This window comes from Falco cherrug (assembly GCF_023634085.1).
Source record: "Falco cherrug isolate bFalChe1 chromosome W unlocalized genomic scaffold, bFalChe1.pri SUPER_W_unloc_1, whole genome shotgun sequence".
Classification (NCBI taxonomy): domain Eukaryota; kingdom Metazoa; phylum Chordata; class Aves; order Falconiformes; family Falconidae; genus Falco; species Falco cherrug.
In genome coordinates this window covers 294,513-312,827 of record NW_026599288.1, presented here as the reverse complement: position 1 = coordinate 312,827, position 18,315 = coordinate 294,513, and the positions used below count along the sequence as shown (strand labels likewise).

The following is an 18,315-nucleotide window of genomic DNA, read 5'->3' as shown; positions in this document are numbered from 1 at the left end:
TTTTTGGCAGTTTTATTGTCGGCTATTACTTCGGCAAACAGTGTGTCCCCATAATTACGCCACTCTGCATGCTCGAAAACCGTATCTGGATTCCCAAAATGACCCCTCGCTACCCCATACGCTAATAACCCTGGTAATTCCTTTTTACAATCTATGCCCCGAATGCTCCGCTTTTCTAAAAAGCCTTTGAGCAAATCATACGTCGCTTGTCTCTCCATACCGTCGTCAGCGCTGTTGCAGCCTTTGTGAGACTTTGGCGACGCGTGGCCGGCGGGACCCTCTGTAGGTGCTCCCGGGCGCAGGGACTGTGCCCTTCCGCCTCCTGCGCTGCTTTCAGGACCAGTACCCGAATCTCCGTCGAACCGTGGCTCGCAGGTTCAGCCCTCTCTAGGGTCCCTGTTCGGGCGCCATTTGTCACGACGGAGGGAAGACACAGTCACTCAATATGAGTGATCAGCAGACTTCGTTTATTGTCCCTTACAGTCACCTTTTATGCCTTGTTATAATTAGCTCATACATATTACAAAAGTTAAGCTCATTATTGGTTAGTTGTCTAAATACCAAGCCCGCCCCTAGTTTCTCTTCTGTAGTTATCTGTTCCCACCTGCAACATTCTTTTCCCACCGCAATCTTCCTGTTATTGTGTAACAAGAACAGCCAAGGACAGTGTATTTTTGCTTTACTTCAGATAAGCTGAGTGCGATGTGCATTTTTGTCCAGCCAGCTGGACTATGTCTATGTGACCCTTTTCAGCTAGCCAGTTATCCACACTGGGCCTTTAAAGACAGGTCTTGTGGCGACATGGCACCCCAGAAAGAATTGAATCGGACAACGGAACTCACTTCCGAAACAATCTCATAGATACTTGGGCCAAAGACCATGGCATTGAGTGGGTATATCACATTCCCTATCAGGCACCAGCCTCTGGGAAAATTGAATGATGTAACGGACTGTTAAAGACTACACTGAAAGCAATGGGTGATGGAACTTTCAAACATTGGGATAAACGTCTAACAAAGGCCACCTGGTTGGTTAATACCAGAGGATCTGCTACCCGAGCTGGTCCTGCCCAGTCAAAACTTTTGCGTACTGTAGAGTGGGATAAAGTTCCTGTAGTGCGCTTTAAAAATATGCTTGGGAAAACAGTCTGGGTCATTCCTGCCTCAGGCAAAGGCAAATCCATTTGTGGGACTGCTTTTGCTCAAGGGCCTGGGAGCACTTGGTGGGTAATGCGGGAGGATGGGGAAGTCCAGTGTGTGCCTCAAGGGGATTTGATTTTGGGTGAAAACAGCCAATAAATTGAGTGATGTTAATTGTTATATAATACTGTATATTGTCATTGGTGACAATGGTAGAATTTGAACCCACGCCTCCGGAGAGACTAGACATCTTGCGGCACCCATCTCAACTATTTTAAATTTGGAGATTTGAACCTTATTTCTCTTCAACTGCCACACCAACGAAGACTGACTGGTGAAACCAGATCAGTGAAGCTGTAATAGGGTTAGAACTGGCTTCGACATGGAACAATCCAACACCTTGTACCGTCCTCCTTGCCCAGAAAGACTGTTATAACAGATGGAGCCCAACATCATGGACTAAATGAACTCAATGGACTTTAGAGGGATGGTCCATAGACTAAGGGAATGATATCTGTGTATTTATATAAAGGACAGGAGAGGCGATGATGATGTATTGGAAAACGTAGCATGACATAAATGGTATAGAATAAGGGGTGGATACTGTCCTGGTTTTGGCTGGGATGGAGTTAACTTTCTTCTTAGTAGCCAGTACAGTGCTGTGTTTTGGCTATGATGTGAGAACAATGTTGATAGCACACTGATGTTTTTAGTTGTTGCTGGGTAATGTTTATACTGAAGTCAAGGATTTTTCGGCTTCTTGGGCCTTGCCAGCCAGAGGGCTGGAGGGGTACAAGAGACTGGGAAGGAACACAGCCAGGTCAGCTGACCTGAACCAGCCAAAGAGGCATTCCATACCATGGGCTGTCACGCTTGGTATATAAACTCGGAGGGTTAGCTGGGGCGGGGGGGATCGTTGCTCGGGGACTGGCTGGGTATTGGTCAGCGGGTGGTGAGCAGTTGTATTGTGCATCACTTGTTTTCCTTTCCCCTTTTCCTTTGGATATTATCCTTTTCCCTACCTTTCCATTATAATTGTTGTTGTTGTTGTTATTATTATTGTTATTAATATTATTATTGTTATTGTTATTATTGCTGTTGTTCTTACCTATTTATTCTGTTTAAATTATTAAACTGTTCTTATCTCAATCCTCGTTTTTTACATTCCTTTCCGATTCTCCTCCCCACCCCTCCAGGTGGGGGAGAGTGAGCAAGCAGCTGCGTGGTACTTGGTTGCCGGCTGGGGTTAAACCATGACAGATGGATAAAGGATTATCAAGAGTGGTCTTGCAATGACATCAGCCAGCTCCTTCAGCAGTCACGGGTTCATCAGGGACCATGGACTTATGTATATCCAGTTTGCTTAAGTATTTCCTGACCTGATCCTGCTCCACCAAGGGTACATCTTCCTTGCTCCACCAAGGGGCCTGGTATTCCTGAGGGACAATTTTGCTAGTAAAGACTGAGGCAAAGAAGGCATTCAGTACTTCTACCTTTTCCATGTCCTGTGTAATCTGGACATGTAACATTAGAGAAGCCTTTCTTCTTGTCTTTGACATCCCTAGCCAGATTCAATCCCATTTGGGCTTTAACTTTCTTGACTTCATCCCTGGATGATCGGACAATGTCTCTGTATTCCTTCCAGGTTACCTGTCCCTACTTCCACCTTCTGTATGCATCCTTTTTGTGTTTGAGTTTTGTCAGGAGCTCCTTGTTCATCCACACAGGCCTGCTGGCATGTTTGCCTGCCTTCTCATCGGGGTAGAACTCTCTTGAGCTTGGAGGAGATCATCCTTGAATACTAGCTGGCTTTCTTGTGTCCCTTTTCCCTCCAGGGCCTTATCCTATGGATCCCTGAAGAAGCCAAAGTCTGCTCTCCTGAAGTCCAGGGCTGTGAGCCTGCTTTTTACCCTGATCCCTCCTCTCAGGATCCTGAACTCCACCATCTATCATTTGTGTCAGGGAATTGTCACTGATGCTCTTCAGGAACCTCTTGGATTGCTTTTGCTGTGCTGTGTTGTCCCTTCACTTTTAGGGATCCTGACCGGGAGACCACTGTACGTCAAGGAGTTAATGATTCACGTAACAGTGAACCTGAGTAATCCCAGGCCTGTGCTGTGCTGCATGTATAGAGTGGCCTTCAGGCCTGCATTGTTCTGCACAGATTCCTTGGCCAAAGGACAAACATAATCAGCTCATTTTAACAGAGGAGCCTTCAGGGATCTCCCACTTGGTACTGGTAATCTCACTACCTGCATAGCTTTGTGTTTATCTAAAAGTGCAGCAAGAAGTTATCATGGAAGCATCCTTTACGAATAGAGCAATTTCCTTGTTAGAAAATTATATAATACCTGGAATGACCAAAAAGGAGGAACCCCTCTCCACAGACAGAATTTGCACAGCATGCCATAGGAGAAGTCCATCCAGGGTCTGTCTGATTCTGCACGAACACGGGGTTCAAAGCATCTAAATGGATGTAAGATTTACTTGTTATCTATTCCTCCTCTTATTCTGTCTTATTAAAACAGCTATTTTATTAATCCATTTGTTGTTGGGCCTTTCTTCTCCCTCTCTCACGTCCGTCCGTTCTCCTCAGGCTCTCTCTCCCTCTCCCCATCTCTCTCTCATGCTCTCTAGGTCTCTTTCTCTCTGTCCCTCTCCATCACACACACACACACGCCCCTCCCCCCCCCCCCCCTTCTCTCTCCCAGTCTGTTCCCCCCTCTATTCTCCCCCTTTCTCCCTTTCTGTCCCTGCCTCTCTCTCCATCTAGGTCCCCCCCTCTCTCTGTCTCCTTGTTGTCAGCTGGAGGGAGGAGGATACGGTGCTGTGCGTAAAGCAGCAAGCACAGTATCCTGCGTTCCACTTCCGCCGCGACCTGCGCTGTTTCTTCCATTCCTTCTCTACCGCAGGCAGCGGTCGGCTGAGCCCCCGCAGGTAGCCTCTGCTACCTGTCTCGGCCGCTCCGCGCGTTTTGCAGCATCATCGGGAACCGCCGCGGCTCAGGCGGCGCCGCTGTCCGCCCGTAGGGTCAGGGCAGGGAACAGGGCGGGCTGCACCACGCCTTGTCGTGTCGCGCCGGCAGCCCCTCCCTCCTCTCATCACCCCTTTCTGTCTCTGTCCCGCAGCAGCACCTGGTCCTGCCGCCCCTCAAAGCCTCCCGGGCAGCTGCGGTGAGTCCATGTGAACCCTGGCCGCGGGCGCTCGCCCGCGGTTCCGAAGGCTGCACACCCTCTGGTCGTGCTCCCTGGCAATGGCAGTAGGTGGAGGACGTCGAGGCAGCGCTGAAGTGAGCGGGGGCGTCATGGCGTCCTGGCAGCGAAGTCGGCCGGGGCCCGGCTTGGTGCAACTGTGGGGCTTGTGCTGCCTGGTGCTGGGCTCCTGGAGGAGTGCGCTGGGCTGCCCCACATCCTGCCGCTGCAGCTCCTGGCGGATCTGGTGTGCAGAGCCGGCACCGGGCATCATCTCCTTCCCTGTGCCGCAGCGGAGCGCTGAGGGCGACAATATCACCGAGATGTGAGTATGGTCCAGCCCCAGCCCTGGGCACAGGGGTGGTGGGGATGGAGCCGACGGAGCGACGTGGGGACAGAGGGCAGAGGGGAAGTTCCCTGCACTGAAATGCACTTGCTCTGCAGACTGATGTTCTAGCTGGAAGCCTAAGTCTGGTGTGATTTAATTTGGACTTGACTTCCCAGAGAGATAATTTCTAATCCATTTAGATGATAAATCCTAGTTGCCTGTGATACGATTTCCTGGGAGCAGGACGGGCAGTGAAGCAGCGCAGCGAAGGTCAGCACGGAGGTCGTGCGTCCATGGAAATACCTGGGGTTGCAGAAGGGCACAGCTGAGCTACCGCCTCTGGCCCTTGCATCAGCCAGGAGGATGGGGTGAAGTGCGCACCACCCAAATCTTGCTTCTGCGTCGACAGCAGACGCAGATTTGGAAAGGGTTTTTATTTCTTTTTATAAATCTTGCTCCCTCCGTTTATTCCTGTGAATGGAGAGTTTGGTGGATGGCCTTCCCCTCTCTCAGATCTCCACTTTATATTCTTCTTCTATTCAAAAAAGAGGGTGGGGGGTGGGGAGAACGTGGTGCAGCACATTCTGATAGAAGGAAGAGCAAACTAGCTTCCCTGCCCTGGCTATAGGCATGCGAGCCTGCTTTGCCCTTCCCTATAAGGTGGCTGGAAGGAGAAAATACTGTCTACAGGAGAATGAACATTGCGCTGTCTCTCAGCAAATACTGGAGCATTAGGAAACCCTCATTAATAGTGAGGGAAGTGGAAGGGCTTTTTTGTTTGGGGTTTGGTTTTTTTTTCTCCTCTTACCTATGTGTCATTTCCAACCTTGTTTGACTGGAAATGATTTCAAGAAAGAAATCCAGTAGCTTTTTGTATTCTGTCATGCATCCTTTTTAGAACTCTGCAATATCTACATACTTTGCCTGAGAAAAGCTGCAAAGACTTGCTGAACAAAAATTTTGGATACCAGATTTGTAGATGATAGATATGGGGGAAAAAAACCCTCTACAGCTGTTTTGTCTATTTCCATCTTCCCCAGCACTTGCTGTTTCTGCACTGTTTCCCATGACATTTTTAATATAAAAAATAACAGAATATTTCCCTCCAAAATATATATTTTTCTAACTCTGTCCCTTCTTCTTTTTCTGTTTCCTTTAGAAACAATAGGAAAATGCCATTACATTTTATGTGACTTCAGATTAATTCTAGCTCTTGGGTTACCTTTCTGCAGTTTATTATAGTCAGTTTGCTGTATTTCCACATGTATGTGTGGGTAAAAAGCTGGAGACATTAATTTCTTCTACTCATATAGGACCTACCTTTGGTAGATTTTTAGGACCTAAGAGAATGAAGTAATCTTTCTAAGTTGTTGCAACAGTTATTGATTCAGATGTTTGTTTAGTGTTCTGTGGATTGTTTAATAAAAAAAATATATTCTTCAAGCTATGCAGCATCGCTTTTTTATAAGCTTTGCTAGTCTTGTTATCCAGTATGTTCAGTTTGGAGGTAACTCAGCAATTTACCCCTAGAACTTAAGCTCTGTTTAAAAGATCAGAAAATAAATGCATATGCAAATATATATGTTAGACATGATCAACTTAAAACATGTCCAGTCATTCTGCATTGGTATTTTTGGGTTTTATTCTCTTCTGTGTTTTTTCAGCATCACTGTTTATCTTTACATTTCTTTTCAGTTTTTACTGTATCATTCTGTGACTTTGTATGTTGTGTTTGATGATCTAAAAATAATGTGGAGTACTGAATGTCTTAGGAGATTATATTGCACATATTTAAGATGTTCTTTTTTTAACATAAAGCATGAAGGCCCTTTAATTAGTTTGTAGACATAAATTAAAAATTGGACTCCTGCAGCTGCTACATGTTTTCATTGTGGGAACTCAGAAAATAATAAATATGTAAGGAAGCATTTCTAATATGGTGGATACAGAATGTGAAAACATATTTTTTAAAACTGCATATCTTGTTTATTCTAGCTAAGCAACCAGTTTAAGAGGCTGTAGCATGCATTTTATCTAGGAAGCCTCAGGCCTGATTTTTCTTTTATATGTTCTGTAGTTACAGAAACACAATTCCATTGATTGCTGGTGGAATTACTGTTGGTACAAATGAGAGTGAGAAGAGCATAAGACACTTAATTTCTTGTAATATATTCCTTTATATTTTCTGAATGTCTTCTGAGACCAATCCTTCATTTATTGCTTATGTCCTGCTCTTGATTGGAGTGGGTGCCACAGTCCCAGGCAAAGCATCCACTAACTCCCTGGGAATGTTGCCTGAGTAAAGAACCTTATCTGGGAAGAAGGCCATGTGCACTGGGAATTTTGCAGGTGGGATACTGCATGGTTGGGTCAGGCATGTGAAACCCATGGTGGTGCAAAGGGTTGGCCATGGGCCAGGTGGATGACACTGAGCAGGCAGGGTATGAGTGGGCAGCAAGAGTTTCCCCTTGTCTCCGAGAAGTGGGAGAGAAAGCTGGGGTGGTACTGGTAGAAATAACAGCTGCATTTTCCCACGCATTAAATAGCCTTGAACCACTTGGTACCTAGGTGCCTTGGCTCTATTTTGGCCCATAGATAAATAGCACTTCAGAGCTTAATAAACACTTTCTTTCAAGTCCAGGTATTACTTTATGCATAGTTGGATCACCATCCAAATCCACTGAAATCAGCAGGAAGACCTCCAGAGAACTTTTGCATCAGCCCTGTGAGACTCAGCTGCTGAAACTTGGTATGGGAGGACATAGGAGTACTTCTGCCTGGTGCTTTTCTTATATTCCTCACTCTTCCCCTTCCTAGTTGTTTTTGCACAGTTTTCTCTTCTAATGGATAACAGACAGTTTCCAAAATCCTGTGCCTCTAATAGAATCATAGAATCATTTAGGTTGGAAGAGTCCAACTGTAAACCTAACACTGCCAAGTCCATCACTAAACCATGTCCCTAAGCACCATGTCTACAGGGATGGTGACTCAACCACTTCCCTGGGCAGCACGTTCCAGTGCTTGACAAGCCTTTCAGTGAAGAATTTTTTCCTAATATCCAATCTAAACCTCCCCTGGTGCAACTTGAGGACATTTCCTCTCATCCTATCCCTTGATACTTGGGAGAAGAGACCGACACCTACCTTGCTACAACCTCCTTTCACATAGTTGTGGAGAGCAATAAGGTCCCCCCTGAGCTTCCTTTTCTCCAGACTAAACAACCCCAGCTCCCTCAGCTGCTCCTCATAAGACTTGTTCTCTAGATCCTTCATCATCTTTGTTGCCCTTCTTTGGACACAGCACCTCAATATATTTCTTGTAGTGAGGGGCCCAAAAGTGAACACAGTATTCGAGGTGCGGCTTCATCAATATCAAATACAAAGGGATGATCACTTCCCTTGTCCTGCTGGCCACACTATTTCAGATACAAGCCAGGATGTTATTGGCCTTCTTGGCCACCTGGGCACACTGCTGGCTCATGTTCAGCCAACCATCAACCAGCTCTCTGGGGTCCTTTCCCACCAGGCCACCTTTCCAGCCACCCTTCCCCAAGCCTGTAGCATTGCATGGGGCTGTTGTGACCCAAGTGCAGGACGTGGCACTTCTCCTTATTGAACCTCATACAATTGGCTTTGGACCATCGATCCAGCCTGTCCAGATCCCTCTGTAGAGCCTTCCTACCCTCAAGCAGACCAACACTCCTGCCAACTTGGTGTCATCTGCAAACTTACTGAGGGTGCACTCAACCCCCTCATCCAGATTGGGGATAAAGATATTAAACAGAACAGGCCCCAGTACTGAGCCCTGGGGAACACCATGTGTGACCAACTGCCAGCTGGATGTAACTCCATTCACCACCACTCTTTGGGCTTGGCCATCCAGCCAGTTTTTACCCAGCAAACAGTATACCCATCCAAACCATGAGCAGCCAATAAGGTTAGATTTTTGTCCTGTTGCTTAGGGTGCTTACATTTGCTAGTCTCAGTCTGGAAAGCATGTGCCTGTGCTAAAATTGTTTATCGTAACACAGCTTAATCATAATAATTGTTTTATAGTACTGATGTTATTAGAGATAAACTGAACTCCAAAGTGAGGCCTGAATTAAAATAATGAAATCAGCCACTGAAGCTCAAATTAAGAGCTAAGGAGGAAGAAAGGTGAGAGTAAAATTAATATATAAATATTGTTAAATCCATACACTATAGGTACAATACCACATGAGTAATTCTTAGCAAGATCACTCAAGCATTTAATATGATAGTAAGTCACTTCAAAATTTTCTGATTTTTTGTAAAAAGCCTGATCTAATATTTTATCTTTAAGTAAAATGTGCTGTTAGCATATCTCAGTGTATATGACTCTTCATAGTCCTTGCTATCAAAGTATCTTATTGCAGTGCAAGTATATTCCTGGCCTAGTTTTGCAGTTCTAGTATTAAATCATTAATACTTTGTCTTATGAATATTCAGGAGAATGAGGTTTGAAATTATTGGGTGTATTTCAGAAAGAACTGCTTCTCAACAAAATAGTAGGTGACTTTAGCTCTTCCCTTGTAAAAGAGAGAGATGATTGTGTGTCACAGCACTCTCAAAACTATCAAGCCGCAACAAGGTCTTTTACCATCTCATACCAAGATACTCTTCATGCTAGTCCCTCTGCTGCCTTCTCCTCATCCCAGGCACACTCTCTTTCTTCCTTGGCTGCTCAGCCTCTTAACAGAACTAGCCACAGCTGCACCTTATCTACATCGGTCAACCCGCAGCCCCTGAAGCCAACCCACAGTTGTATATTATCAATGCTAATTAACCCAGCTTCATTCCTCTACAATTCCCCCATTTTTTTTCTATTTTTTTCTTAACATTTCATACCTTATGTTTTTAACAATCATCACAACCTTTTTACAAATAATCTTTTCATACAGTCCTCTATAATTCCTCTACAATTCTCCCCCCCTTTTTCTTTTTTTTCTTAACATTTCATACCTTATATTTTTAACAAACAATTGTGTAGTGTATACATTTCAAAACCACAAAGTAAATTTCTAATGCAGTTATATAAAGCGCTCTAGAATTGTTAATAAATAGGATAAGTAGAGTAAATTACTTAACAAGTCATGTGAGCCTGTGCTAAAAAAATAAAAAAAAAATGTTTAAATTTATACGAAGCTCAGTGCTGTTGGTATTTTGGATCTCTCAGTTTAGAATTTTAGACTCTGTTTTAGATTAAATATATTATAAAACTGTCAACAGGGCTTCTCAACCCCCATCCCCTTTCTCCTGAAAACACTTTTGGCTGTGCAGGATGACGTGACTCGGCTAGATTTAATGTTTGTTTCTGGTGTTTTGAAATGATGCGATAAAATACAAGACATCGGTCTGCAAATTATTAAAGGGATATTGGATGGCTGTAATACAATAGCTCCTTTTAGGAATCTGTCCATTTTTTTTCATCTTTTAAAGATCTTTGTTGGTTACGGTGAGTTGAAAGTAAACATTATTAAAATCAGTTTTGTAATTTCCAGGCTCTAAAAATACCCCAAATATCACAAACCATAGGGTTTTATACATTCTGGTTTCTTTTTGCTCTCAGGTAACCTTTTGCATCCCTTGTTTTAATCCTTATTCTTCCAGTCAGTGAGGACTCATCAGGCTCCTTGGGACCTCATTTGGGGTTGTCTCTGGCATGCTGAGACAGTGTAAACTGGCTCTTGCTGGAGGAGGGCAGGATCCTTCAGGAGGTGTTCAGTGTTGTGCAGGATTGGGCTGGCAAGACACAACCTGTAGTTCTATGCCTTTAGTCACTCCAGAGTTTTAAGAGAGGTTTGGAATTTATATACTAAAATTAAGGTAATATGTATGAATTTGAGGCTTTGGTCTAGAATATGCTGTTTTCATGAAACTTCCACTTCTTTCCATACTAATGAGAAAACAAGGCCCAGGAGTCCAGCTTTCAATCTCTTTAAAATGGCATTTACCAGATTTTTCAGATTCTATTTTTCCTTTATTATTTTTATGCTGAAGGTTTAAGAGAGAAAGTAGCCTATCAAGATTCTAGATCTCAAATTACTCTAAACAAAAAAAATTTCCATAACTGAATAAAGGTTTTATTTCTCCATTTTGAATTAAAGGAAGAGGGGAAAAAAATAATGTACTTCTTGGATTGCAGTTCTCTCTCTCCAGTGTTTGTCACCTGTCACTGCAGCAATATCTAACAACCTGTCAATAAAGGTGGCTGGTAGAATTTCTTTGCCCAAGCTGGATGAGTATAGTAGGTAATGAAGCATTAAAATGATGAAAAACAAAGCAGAGAACTTAAAACCCCCTCTCAATGCTTTATTGATGTTAAATGTATCTTTATCTTGTTATATTTGGAAAACCTCTCTTTGAAAACTGTCCTTTAAAATGTGAAGCACTCCTTGTATTAGCTTATAATTTATGTGCATTTCAAATGGAGAAATAAATTTATAGAGGTTTGAAAGCCATATGCCTATGCTGCATGGGATGTGAATATAATGTATTACTGGACACTTTGCATTTACAGAGATCTACTTATACAAATGTATGTAGGCACATAGCTGCTATTGAAATCAAATATATTGGGGATGTACCTTAATTCCTTTTTGACTGTGAGCCTAAGTTTTCAGAAACTGCATAAAGCAAAGCAAACCGAACTAACATCCCCTGAAATGTGCATATGGGGATCTTGTTTCTTCTATAGCTACTATTAACCATAACATTACAGAATCACTTATGGGAAAGGAGCTATGCCATGAAAATTCCATTGTGAATATGTATATTTTTTAAAAAATTCCTGGAAGAAAATGACCTGTATTGACTGATGATTATCAACAGCAGTTATACTTGAAATGATTAAATATATTTAATACCAGGTCAGCTACTCTTGTTTCTGACATTCTTGAAGATCAGATTTCAGGTCAACATTTCCTTAGTTCTAAGCAGGGCCTGAAAAAACAAAATTTTTTTACAGAACTAATAGAAAGTAGAACAAAGCAGACACAAGACTCAAGACATTTGTAAAAGCAGTTTAAAAGATCATAATCTCTAAATGGTGTAACTTGAACCAGCCTTTTGCTAAGCCTACTGGTCCTGATCCACCAAGATACTTAGATGCCTTTTATTTTAAGGGGAAGCCAAGGCTCAGATTCTGGCCTTGTTAAAATTGGTGGCAAAACGTCAATGGAATTAGCATTTCACCAATGCAGGGTAGTTTAGAGGACATATGCTAAGGATGAAAAGAACTTTGTTTCAAGCATTTTCTTGCCTTTTTTAATATATAAATTTGGAAGAGAAAGGATATTCTTGAGGCCTATTAGTCCATTATGTGATTTATTTTTGGCTTGGGGCTTGTCTTGGATCCCAATTGTTTTCCTACTGTGTGAAGACTAAACATGTTGAGGCAAGAGGAAGTTGAGATTGAACATTTTAGAAGGGTGTTTTACAAAGTTTCAAATAATTCCATATTTAAATGAACCTACACAGTAGTTCCATGTTCAAAACAGTGGCAGTTGCAACTGCTACAGAAGCTCATACTAGATTCACTAGCTCACTATATACATTTGTCTGATGTATAAAGAAAAGGACAAGCAATTAATCAGTTAGTCCATTGCCGAAACAGTGAAATGATAACACTTCTAATGTGGCGTATGATGCACGGACTCCGGGAGCAGATCAAAGGCACGAAGACACTCGAAGACACCTCAAAGACACTTTATTAAAATCAAACAAGCCTTTTATACCTTTACAGGGGGCTGACGTGTCAGCCTGTAACTATGCTCAGTAATTTTCCACTCCTAGCTCTTTTTTCTGTTGCAGACACAGCAACTTAGCAACTCCCTTTATCTACAAGGCCACAAGCTCTGCAAACTACTCCGTATCTTAAAGTTTCTCTTCTTGCTCCTATGGTTTCCTTCCAACAAGCATAACTGTGTCTCTCTCCCAAGGTCAGTTTTCGCTCACTGACGCCGTTTGAGCGTCACATATCCACATCTCCCCCTTCTTTATATATAAAAAAGGCTTGTTTCAATGCTCTATCTATTAAAGTTTGCACACATTTTAACATACACGGAAAGAATACATATAAAAATGAATAAGTACCCTACATCTATTTGTAATAAGCTCTTTATCCATGCGGTTAAACCTAATCTACTAAAAAGATGTCCAAAAATGTTAAAACCATCACTTTGTTGTAGTTTCTGTACTCGTTCTTGCATGTTTTCAATACTTTTGTGAATAGATTCAGAATGATCAGACATATTCATACAACAAAGTCCATCAAAATCCTGACAACCATGACCTTGCGCTAACAATTAAAAATCTATTGCAGGTCTATTCTGTAGCATAGCATGTCTTATTGAATCAACATCTATCAATAGTCCACTCAGGGCTAATGAAGTTGCATTAGTTTGTTTTGCAAGCCAACAGCCAAGCTTATTCAAGGTGGTTAGCACTTGTGGTGTTCCTACCCCTGGAGCAAATATAGATGCTGCTATAATTCCACCAGGGCTCCAAAGTTCCATATTATCTTTACAATCAGTTTTAAAGGCATGTGGCAGTGTAACTTATGATTTATAATCATGGATGTATTGGGTGTTAACAAGGTTAACCTTCCAATGCTACATGGTCCTCCTTTCGCATGGGAGGGAATGCCAGGCCACACACGATCTCCACAGATTAGAAATAATCCTGTGGGCAGTTTAAGTGGATGATTGCTAGACTTCGATATATTAGGAGAAGTATAATTACACCAAACACTATCATTTCTATACGCAGGTATGGTAGCATTTAACCATTGAATCATTTTTATATCATCTTTGCCTGTGTAGTTGAAGTATACACAATAATCCATTTTTACAGATCCTAATAAATCCATTTCCTGTGGTTCAATCCTACTATATGCTAAATAAGGAACCCAACCATCCCAATTGTTAAGCACATCACCAAATTTCTGAATTATGATCCATTTATCTGAGGGAACAGGCCAATCATCAACAGGTTGTCCAACCAGACAGGTTGTAAAAGGATTTTCCGGTGAAGCAGTTGACAAACATAGTGTGTCCTGTCCCATGCGATTGGCCAAGGTTACCCAGATGTTGGTTTTGGTTTACCCAGATGTTGGTTTTGGGTTGAGATGGGATCCATATTGATGCAACTGACGTCATGGCACAGATGATGGTGATGTTATCAATTTGTTAATAAGTTAAGATTGATTGACTTTGATTGATTAATTGATTTTATAAAATCATTTTATAAAATTAAAATATAGAAGGATAAGAAATATTTTAATGAAACTTATAGTTGCACAGTAAAAGCTGTTATGAGATCTTCTGTACATCCTGTACCAAGGCTAGAAGAAGGGGCTAGAACCATTGTTAAAACTTAGGTAATAACTTTAGGGTTTGAAAGGTTTCTTTGTATTTGACCAGTCTTCTGTATGTAGAAAGTGTATTGAAATGTCAGAATATGAGATTAATGGAAACCGGGGAGAGTCGACTGGAACAGCTTGTAGTTGCCTGCCAAGAAACTGTGAACTTTAGTAAAAGGTAATTCCGGCAGGGGGAGATCGCGACCACTGACTCATATACCACCTACCCAAATCGTACCCCAGACCCATTTCTAGACCTTTCTAAGCTTTACTGTGCAGAATCGGATATAGGAGGAGAATATGTTAATGATTTACGGGAAATATCATGGTTATGCATGAATACTTAATGAATATGTATGAATAAGTTCTATATATGGTGTCTAATTTTGAGACCTGGTGTGCGTTGATCATGAGATGACTCGCTCACGCACCCGGCCGTTAATAAAGAAGTGTCTGCTTATCTACATCACATTGGTGTCGATAAGTTCTTCATTCCGAGATTTCAGTAACAGCGATGACTGAGATAACGATGGCTCGATCCATCAAGCTGGTACCCATCTTGGGCCAGAACCTGTGGAAACACAAGCATAGCCTCTACCCCACGTTATTAATGGAAAAGGACCCTCCCATTGATTTGTCTATAAATTTTTTACTAAAACTTGTGCTTTCTCATTAGATTTTGAAGCACTGTGTAAGCCAAAATGGCGTTTTATAGGAGGTCCTTCCTCCATCCAACTATTTAAAAGATTCAAAACATAACAAGCTTTAGCTATACGCTCCTGTGGGGTTAATCCTAGTTTCCTCCTTTTTTGTTTTTGCAACATAGTTTTAAGAGTGCTATGTGTGCGTTCAATAATGGCTTGGCCTGTGGGAGAATGTGGAATGCCTGTAACATGCTGAATTCCCCATTGTTGAAAAAATGTCTGTGTCTTATGCGCTATATAGCCTGGGCCATTATCTGTTTTTATAGTTTCTGGAACTCCGAGGATGGCAAAGGCCATAATAATGTGTCTGCAAACATCTTTTGCTTTTTCACCTGAGTGTACTGATGCATAAATGCAAGATGAAAAGGTGTCGATAGAGACATGTACATATTTGTACTTGCCAAACTCTGGTATATGAGTAACATCTGTTTGCCAAATTTCAAGTGACGAAAGACATCAAGGATTAGTTCCTATTGATGGTGCAGGCAAAACCTGCTGACAATCGGGACATGATTGTATAATTTTCCTCACTTGGTCTTGAGTCAGTTGAAATGTGCGTTGCAGTGCTTTTGCATTTTGATGATAGAATTCATGAGATAAACGAGCCTGTGCAAAACTGTCAAGTAAGACCTGCATGGTACCTGCAAGCCTGTCTACTTGTGTGTTTCCCTCACTTATGGGGCCGGGCAGGGAGGTATGAGAGTGTATGTATTGTATAAAATATGGATGTGCCCATCAATTTAGGAGCCACTTGAGCTCCCAGAGAAGAGCAAATAAGGCTTCGTGTGAGACTTCCTTCAAAAAGGAGTGTTCTAGCCTAGAAACAAGGCCTGCCACGTAGGCAGAATTTGTGATAATGTTTATTGGGATAGTCCATAATTTGAAAACACAGACTACTGCGGAGAGTTCTATTACCTGAGGCGATCCTGTGACAATATATATGTTGCTTTTCCAGTTTCCTTCATTGTCTCTCCAAACTATGACTGCTTGGCCTGTTTTACCAGACCCATCAGTGAATACTGTAGGGGCATCAGCTATTGGTGTGATAGCTAATTGTGAAGTAGGTAAAAGAGAAACAGAGTGCAGGGATTGTATAATTTTGTGTCCTGGGAAATGAATACTTATCTGTCCTGTAAAATCCGCTAGAGCACACTGAAAAACAAAAGAATGGTGAGTTAAGAAAGTTAGCTGTTTTGTATCTAGAGGCAAATACATAACATTAGGTTCAACATCATCTAAAGTTAACAAACGCTCTCTTCCTTTCTGAATTACCATAGCTATCATTTCAATAGCTGTAGTAACTTTTTCCAAAATTATGTGGTAAAAATATCCATTCCAGAATAATCAAAGGATATATGTCTTGTGGAACCCACTGTGCTAAGAGACCATAGGATTGAAAAGTTGAATAAAAAATGCAAAGGCTAATAGGGTAGTCCATTTTTTGCCTATGAGTGACTTGACCTGTTAATTTTACAACCACTTTATCGAGAGCAATTTTTGCAGAGAGGGTAAGCGTTCGAGGAGACGTCAAGTCTGGATCTCCTTCCAATAGTTTAAACAGGGGATGGAGTTCTTCAGTAGATATCCCTAAGAGGGGACAAACCCAATTTATGGTTCCTAACATTTTTTGTAAATCATTCAGAGTCCTTATTTCTGTTTGCAAGGTGATATGCAGAGGTTGGATGTTTTGTTCTGATATTTTCCATCCTAAATATCACCAAGGTGGTGTTTCTTTTATTTTTTCTTCTGCAATGTTGAGTCCTGCTGTCGAGACTGCTTGGACTACTTGCTGTTTCACTTCTTGGGCTGTCTGTTTTGATTCTGCAGCAATTAAAATGTCATCCATATAATGGTAAATTAAAACATTTTCAAAACATTCTCGTATTTGGCTTAAAACTGCCGCCATAAATTGCTGGTATAGTGTAGGACTGTTTTTCATGCCTTGCGGCAACACTTTCCAATGGTATCTTTTATGTGGCTCTGCAGCATTAATAGAAGGCACAGAAAAGGCAAATCGTGGTGCATCTTGTGGAGCAAGAGGTATCGAAAAAACCCAGTCTTTTAAATCAATAACTACGAGAGTCCACATTTGCGGTAACATTGTTGGCGAGGGGAGCCCAGGCTGTAAAGCTCCCATATCTTCAATGACCTCCTTTATTTTTCTTAGATCATGTAAAAGCCTCCAAGAATTATTTTTCTTCTGAATCACAAAGACAGGCGTGTTCCGTGGGCTAGTTGTGGGGACTGTGTGACCAGCTTTTAGCTGTTCATTCACCAATTTATGTAGCTGCAGCAGTTTTTCTTTTGGGAGGGGCCACTGATCTACCCACAGGGGCTCATTTGTTTTCCAGGTTAATGGTGGGACCTGCTGCAGGATAGTAGCCCCTAGAAAAAATCCGTGCTTAAATGCATACCCCATTGGCTTAAACAGTCTCTGCCCTAAAGGGTAGGAGATCCAGGCAACACATAAGGCCTGATCAAAGCAGATCTCCCTTCTGGTCCCATAATAACAACAAATGCTTTACTCTGTTTTGGAGAAGTTTGACCACCAATTCCCGATAGGGAAGCATGAGCGTCTATTAAAGGCCAGTGACTGGGCCATTGTGACACAGAAATGACTGTAACGTCTGCTCCACTATCAACAATTCCTCACATAGCAATTCTTGTCTTCCCCAATTGCAAAGTACAGGACAGCTGAGGTCGATTCATAGTTAATTGCTGAGTCCAGTAAATTTCTGGCATCCCTGTAGATTCAAAACAGCCTGAACCCCGTGTTACACATGTAGCATTCTGTGATTGGGGTATAAAATATATCAATTGTGCAATTCAGCTTCCTGCTGGTATAGTACATGGTGGCATTGGAGTCCACGCCATTATTTTAATATCTCCCTCATAATCAGCATCTGACTCCTGGCAGCACAAAAAGGCCTCTTAATGTTGTAGAGGATCGTCCAATTAACAATGCTGATTTTTCATTACCGAGTGGACCATATGTGCCTGTTGGAATAAGCACAAATGAGCTGTCTTGGATTATTGTTTCTGCTGAGGTGGCCAGGTCCACTCCGGCACTGCCGCTTGTGTTGGTGCACAGACTGCTGCAGCTCCGCAGGGGGGCCAGTCGGAGAGGTGATTTGTTGTCATAGCGCAACCCCTCATGGTGCTCCACTTGGAGTTTCCTGGTAAGGTCAAAGACTGGCCGTCCTGGTCAAATTTTGATCGGCATTGATTGGCATAATGACACCCTTTATGACAGCGCGGACAGATTCCAGGCGGACGCCCTTTATTATTCACTTTTGCTTTCAGACAGTTCTTTCATAGATGCCTGTACTGACCACATGAAAAGCATTGCTTTGACTTAACTGATAGCGCTGCAAATGCTTCTGCAATCAGAGACAAATCATGCTGTCTAGACCCAATATTCATACAAGCATTCAACATATCATCAAGGCTAGGATTCTTTAAAGATCATAATACTTTCTGACAGTCAGGGTTTGCGAGCGGCGGGGAATAACACGCAGCCGACTCAATATGAGTGATAAAGCATGATTCACTTTATTAGCCCAAATCGCTCT

At 42.2% G+C, this 18,315-nt stretch overlaps 1 protein-coding gene across 1 annotated transcript in view; it reads left to right on the top strand.

Moving 5' to 3' along the window:
- The first annotated feature begins 3,951 nt into the window (after positions 1-3,951).
- Positions 3,952-18,315, top strand: part of LOC129734856 (BDNF/NT-3 growth factors receptor-like) — a 248,530-nt gene continuing 234,166 nt past the window's right edge. The window contains exon 1 of the mRNA XM_055700189.1: positions 3,952-4,655. Within this exon, the coding sequence (XP_055556164.1) occupies positions 4,393-4,655 (263 nt within the window). The 5' untranslated portion in view covers positions 3,952-4,392. The remainder of the gene's footprint in view (positions 4,656-18,315) is intronic.